This window comes from Habropoda laboriosa, unplaced genomic scaffold (genome assembly GCF_001263275.1).
Source record: "Habropoda laboriosa isolate 0110345459 unplaced genomic scaffold, ASM126327v1 scaffold1267, whole genome shotgun sequence".
Lineage (NCBI taxonomy): Eukaryota > Metazoa > Arthropoda > Insecta > Hymenoptera > Apidae > Habropoda > Habropoda laboriosa.
Genome location: NW_017101388.1, coordinates 105,618 through 112,421, shown reverse-complemented (window position 1 = coordinate 112,421; position 6,804 = coordinate 105,618). Strand labels below are relative to the sequence as shown.

The following is a 6,804-nucleotide window of genomic DNA, read 5'->3' as shown; positions in this document are numbered from 1 at the left end:
GTATTCCTTATGTAAAACATTCAAGCGGGCAAAGTATTAACAGAGTTGTGACTTCAATCAAGATAACACGATCGTTTATTGTGTTTACTATATTATAACAAATAATGAACTTTGAAAATAGAACATTTTATTTTTGTCTTTTTTTTCTTTTTTAATTAATGCTTTGAAACTCCCTACGGGATTATTAGCTTATTTTTGTCTTATTACTAAGATTTTCATTGGTTATATTTGGTCAATTTTCCTCAACTAACCTTGTATTTTCTGTAGTATTATTTCAATCAATGTTCAGTAACTGAAAAGGGAATCTAACCCGAAATAATACGTTAATAATTTGCCTAAAGCTATGTTGATAATGTTTACATTGCTAAGGCATATTACCCGAACAATGTCTACATTACCTGAACTTTGCACTTTATCGGCAACATGCAGTACTGTCGCGTTAGCTGACCGGGATTTCGCTTTGCCAGCTGGCCGTCGCTATCCCCACCACTTCTTGGCGCTGGCTTCGTTGAGCGAGTCTCCGGCGTTACGTATTTAAACTGAACAAAGACCTCGATATTTCGCATTAAGTGCCTCTATCCCACTCGCACTCGATGGAGACGAAACATATCCGGGATTTCCTAGAACTCTACCTCCTTGATTGCTGGCCAGATGTGCTCCCGAGACGCGCCTAGCTTACGTGACAATACTGTATACAGTGTGTATCTAGTAACTGGCCGAGTTATGTATAACTTGATTGCTATTGAAAATAGAAACCAATTGTACAGGAGTATCATCCTGTAATGTGGCTTTTTACGGAAGTGCATCGGTCGCAAAGTGCACTTTTGAATTGTACCACTCATTTTTTGAATGCTACTTTATAATTTTTTTGCACGAATCGATTCCTGGTGCTATTCAAAATAAATGTTAAAATGTTCCACCGTTGCATTCTAAACATTTTCTTACACGTTTTTTTACACATTCATCACATTGTTCAGTTGTTCCTCTACAATTTGTTCCTGTTTTCAATAACAACCGAGTTATAACTCGTTCCAGCTACTAGATACACCCTGTATAATACTACTCTACTTCAAAAGTCCACCTTGTATTTCGATTACTCTTTCATATTGTAGTACGTTCATAAAATAATACTACTTTCTTGTCAAATGAGCAAATATTAATGTTTCTGATTATTTTATATTCAACTATAATTAAGTAATAAGCTAAACTTTATAATGAATATATTTTGCAAGTATTTTAGACAGTTGAATACACGGTAACGATGTTTTTAACTACGTTGATATAGAAGGTGAACCAAATTTTCGTTAGAATGAAGACATCTGGGAAGAAAAATTGGTTACGCTTAATATTGATCACCACATTCTTCATTGCGCACGTCGTTGCAGAAAAGGTGAAACATAAGACTAATTGTAATAATTATGTGTTACAATTAGTAACAAATATTCTACTAATCACACACCGTTTGTTTAAAAAGTTCCCGGACTGATTTTTTTCACAACGTATTAAATCTGTCATGCATTGGACAATAATAGAATTATAATTCTGAATTAAATACAAGTGTAATTCCCCTATTCACATGATTTTTGCTAACTTATTTTTAACCTGCACGTTATTTTTAACCAAGACATTATCAAAAGCACGCGAGTTAATGTAAAGTGTGTATATAAAAAGTAGTTGGAGTCTATGTATAAAAGTGAGTGCAGACAACGGTCAACCTTTGCATGGTTCAAGAAATTCTGTGAAAATGGAAAATTGTTGGAGACAGTTCTACCTCAAACATAAATCACACTATTACCGAAACAATTCATTTCGAGCAACAGAAAACGATTTGAACAGCCAAAGATCCGATTATTGATTAACTCTAGAACTCCTAATGGGAGGTTCCTCGAACCCACAAGACGAAAAATTTTTTAAATAGAACCATTTCCCCTGTGCAAAAAAATTCTCACAAAATTATTTATTGCCGTATACACATTTAAGTTTGACATTCGAAAGTAATCATTGCTGTATGTGAAAAACATTATGCATAAGAAATGAAAATTAATTACACGGTACTGGATATCGTGCGAAGCAGGTCGCTCTTCTCATCTCCAAAGAATAACTATCGCAAAACGAAGAATTAAGCTAATAAACGGTGCAGCATTCAATCTGTTACAATCAAGCATTTGATAGACATGGTACTTTGCTATTCTTATTTATATAACTAAAAATAAATTCAATGCAAAAACATATACTATAATGTATAACATATTCAAATGTTATAAAAAAATATTCAAAAAAGAATTTTTTTCAGGATAAATGTGTAAGAAGAATTATGGGTTCGAGGAACCCTCCCCTAGTATTTCGCATGACGGCTCGAGGCTCAAGAGTTCTAGGGTTAAGGTATAAAGTACTTCATTTCATGTGAGAGACTAGATCGACGAAAAGTATGAACAAGTTCATTCCCCATGTGCCAATTTCAACATAAAAAGATAAAAATTGATCGATTTTGTTTAAAGCGTGTTAATGTAAACTGAACGTTGATCGATATAGTAAACAAAGATGAAAGTGTGTAGAGAAAAACGACTGCTGGAGACGAATAATACTATTTTTAAGTATTTATAAGCCATCAACAAAACGATGAAGTTTCGAATGAATTGGCGCACAAGATAAAACACCATGGATTAAAGTAAAAGAAACAGAATAAAAGATGAGGACTTTTAAAAGAATTTTTTTCACGAAACTTATAAGAATTACAAGAAACTTGTTCTAGAAGGTATTACTGTAACAGCACATAAGCAGCTGTTACTTAAATGATCTTATTTGGCTTGTGCATTACATTCGGCGTGTGAACGCCAGTCATGCGGTTGGGATCGTCACGCAATTCTTGGACAAAAAACAAATGTCAGTGCTTTTTCATCTTCCGTGCTCATACAAACTGTTCCCAACTGATTTTTCTATATTCTTCCTCATAGAAGTTGGTCTCGAGGAGAAATAAATCTATTGTATCGTAACAGACAGATAAAATAAAGTTAGGCGGTTGTGACGAGAGAGAGCTCGATGCAATTTTACAAATTGATTATAAAAATCGCTTCCAATGACTTTCTGAACGGGCTCAGTGTATGATGATGAATGGAGATTATATTGAAACATTCCGTTAATTAAAGTGTTTATCTCTTTATTTTTTTACTTTTCATTTTGTTAGTCCACGGAACTTTTCAAACATACAATTTATTAATATTGTTCGATGCATTAAAAGAAAAGAAAAAAAATTATTTTAAAGTTAAAATCCTTTTAGAACGACTTGTGTAAATTTTATTTATAACTTTTATTTATAGCAAAAGCGACAAATATTCAGGGAACAAGTATTACCAGCATTAGGGGGTAAAATTCCAGAAGAAGCTTTCAGAACTGATCGGTTAGCACTGAATCGGTTAAACAAGGAAGGTATTACAGTACCCGATGGTGTAGTTTTAGATGGCCGAAGTGTACATAAACATACTCAACATGTTCAAACTATGCCAGAAGTAATAAAGGTATGCATAAATAAAAAATTTGAAGGTTGTTTGAAAATAATTTAAGATCAAACAGTATTTTAAATATTTCGTGAATTGTAGAATGGAAATATACCTTTACACTAAAGATACATATGTACTGACACTAATAATTAACCTGTTAATTGAGGTCAGATCTCTCGAATCTCTCGTCTATATTTTAGGGTATACAGAGTGTTACATCAATTCTGTTCACCTCAAATATCTCTATTATTTCAAGAAATAAGTGAAAACATAATTTATAAAAGATATGGTTGCAAGAAAGGTGTAACATGGTGACAGTGTGGTACTAGTTTGTTTGCAGTGGAGGTGTAGAGGAAATTTCAAAATCAATTTTTTTTTTTAATGGAATGTCCCATTTTTTATGGTCAAATTCGTTAGAGTAGCGAATTTTAATTATAAAAGTACTAAAACACATCCTATTACTTTCATTATGAAACATGTTTGAAATACTTAGGATGTAAACAAACAGTAGATAGAAAATATTCAAAAATGGCATTGTTAAACTTTTGACATCTCTTAGAATTAATAAGTTTCTTAAGTTTCATTAATTCTCACTTGCTGCAAATTTGATGTGTGTGATACTAAGCCTTCACCAGAAGTTACATAGCATGGATTTTGGGAATCCTGTTAAATTTTGTGCTGAAAACTAGCTACAAATTGATGCAAACTTCTTCTCTTTCATATTATTCACTGATGAGGCTATTTTTATGCATACTGCAAGTGTTAATTTACATAATATGCACTATTGTTCAATAGAAAATCCTCAATGGCTACAACAAATTGAACATCAAAAAATATTTTTAAGTGATGTTTTCATTTATTACTTGAAATAATGGGGATATTTGAGGTCGACAGAATTGGTATGACATTCTGTATTTAATCTTTTTGCTTTGTAATGTAATACTTTGTGTTTAATACAAATATGACATTGTAGTTGAAAATAAGAGATCACTGACTAAATGAATTATTGTGTTTCAAATACATACATATGATTCATTTCAATGTCGAGTTGATTTGTTTTCTCCAATTAACATGTTAACAATAGCAAGGATTGAATAAAAAGTACTGTTTTATTTTTAAAGGTGTACATAACATCAGATGGACGATATGTTCCACCGGAAGGCAGATTTCATTACAACCATGCAAAAGCAATTGACACAACTTATGTTATTCGTGCACCATATAAGCATCAAAAGAATTACTTTAGCAATAAGCAAAGAGACTTTGTAAAGTCACAAGCCTATGCTAGTTTCAGGCAATTTGTACCTATAGTGCCTCCATCGAAACCTGGAATTTACAAACCTATAGTAACACCTTTAGTACTTCCTGGTAATACAGATCTGTTGGAAGAAACGTATGTACCAACTTGGAACATTCACTACGATTGGGATTCTGTCTATCAACCATTTGATGACTACATTGTCGATAACATAGCATTTTTTAACTCTCATGAGGTACTTTTTTCAATATCATATTTTTAATTATTTTTAAAAAGTATTTTTATTTTGTTACATAACTGATAAATAATTGAGCCAATATTAATAATTACAAACAGTCAGTCAGGCATACTAATAAACAATTACAAATAGAAATTACAAGTTATAGAGTTTCTAGTAACTTTACTGATATATGTACGTATAAATTGATATAGCCTTCTTAACTAACGCCAGTGGAAAACCACAGTCTGTGAAAGAAAAGCGTATATCGATACTCGAGATTCTAGTTTACCTAGTTCGTTAAAGCAAACCGCAATTTTCTAGTGTTACCTACTGTAGAACGATAAGTCATCTAGTCATCTTGTACTTGAAATACGAATGAAAGTATACTCTGAAGCGAGAGTACACTTGCTACGGCACGCTCACTTGCATTCGCGGTATGTAAATTACACGCGAACCACCAATAATACGCTATTATGTATTTTCCTTTCTTAATGAATTTCATCTGAGAATCTCGGGAACGTCACATTTCGCAGTAGTAGTACACGTAGTAGTTGAAACATGTTATTCTCACTCTTACATCACACCAATATATTTAAAGTATATTCCCCATTAAGTAACTCCCACTTTTATTCCCAACTTTAAAGAAAAAAACTATCTACTCTATAGCAGCGTATCGTAATTACAGTTCATTATGTACTAAAATCATATGCAGTCTTATGGGGATAGACCGTTTCCTTATGGGAAAGTGTTTCGACGTTACGTAAGCATTGCTGCTAGCTACATCATGACGTTAGAAGGTACCGATATTGGCTTCTATCCAGAACGAAGATGATCACTACGTACTATGCACGAATGAACGAACATTTACTAATTCAATTGTGGGAAGATTCTGAGCAAAAAATATCACGTAAACGCATCCCCGAATTTCAATGATTAGGGAGATGTTCATTAAAGGGTATAGTCGAATAAACATGGTAAGAGTGCTCCTAAATCAAATTGAACTTGTGATATGTCAATCGATTGGCCTCTGAAAGAAAACCCTTTCTACCAATTTTCAGCCCTCTACTCCCGCTATTGAGGTAGTTATAGACTGAAAAGTGATTTACAGTTTGAGCTCAATTTCTTTTGTTCTATAACACGAAAAATTACGAAAACAGTGAGATTTGGTATAGCCAGTAGGATATATGTCTGGGAAATTTTGCAAACTTTTTCATGTGTAATTTTTTAAGATTTTTCGGAAAGGTATTCCATAGTAAAACCAATTAAAAACTGATATTTTTTAGCTTTTTGTGTGCAGAGGAGTGGCCTATTTACATAATCGATATATTTCGTTCATTATAAGAGTATTATACGCTAACATAAATTGTTACTAATAACAAATTGTTAACTAAATACGTACATAGGTGATAACCGTCGCTACTAACAGGTAGTGCTATCACGAAGCATACTTTATTACAACGTTTCTTTGTAGATTCTTATATTCCCTTTGTCTAAAAAATATTACATGTTGTGTTTTAGTTCATTTGACGCTACAACGAAGAATGATCCATTAGCAACTTTTTAAAAAGAGTAAATGTTCGGTACTGGCAAGTATTATCGTTTCTGACTGTCTTTTGCGTACATACTTCGATATGAATCAAATTTTTTAATCTCGTTTTAAATACATAGAAATTCATTTTTGAAAAGTGACTAATGGGTCATTTTAACCCGGGTAGTGTTAGAGCCTTTCTATTTGAATATAGAGTTTCGTGACCAAATAGTTTCCAGAATTTCCTAACAGAAGAATCTACCGAGTACTTTAGGACTGGAAGTTGAGACGCAACGTTGGA

General features: G+C 32.7%; 1 protein-coding gene across 1 annotated transcript; it reads left to right on the top strand.

Moving 5' to 3' along the window:
- The first annotated feature begins 1,309 nt into the window (after positions 1-1,309).
- LOC108578109 lies at positions 1,310-5,807 on the top strand. Its single transcript, XM_017941369.1, has 4 exons — positions 1,310-1,390; positions 3,318-3,515; positions 4,619-4,990; positions 5,688-5,807. The coding sequence occupies exons 1-4, from the start codon at positions 1,310-1,312 to the stop codon at positions 5,805-5,807; spliced, it is 771 nt and encodes a 256-aa protein (XP_017796858.1).
- Positions 5,808-6,804: the final 997 nt, after the last annotated feature.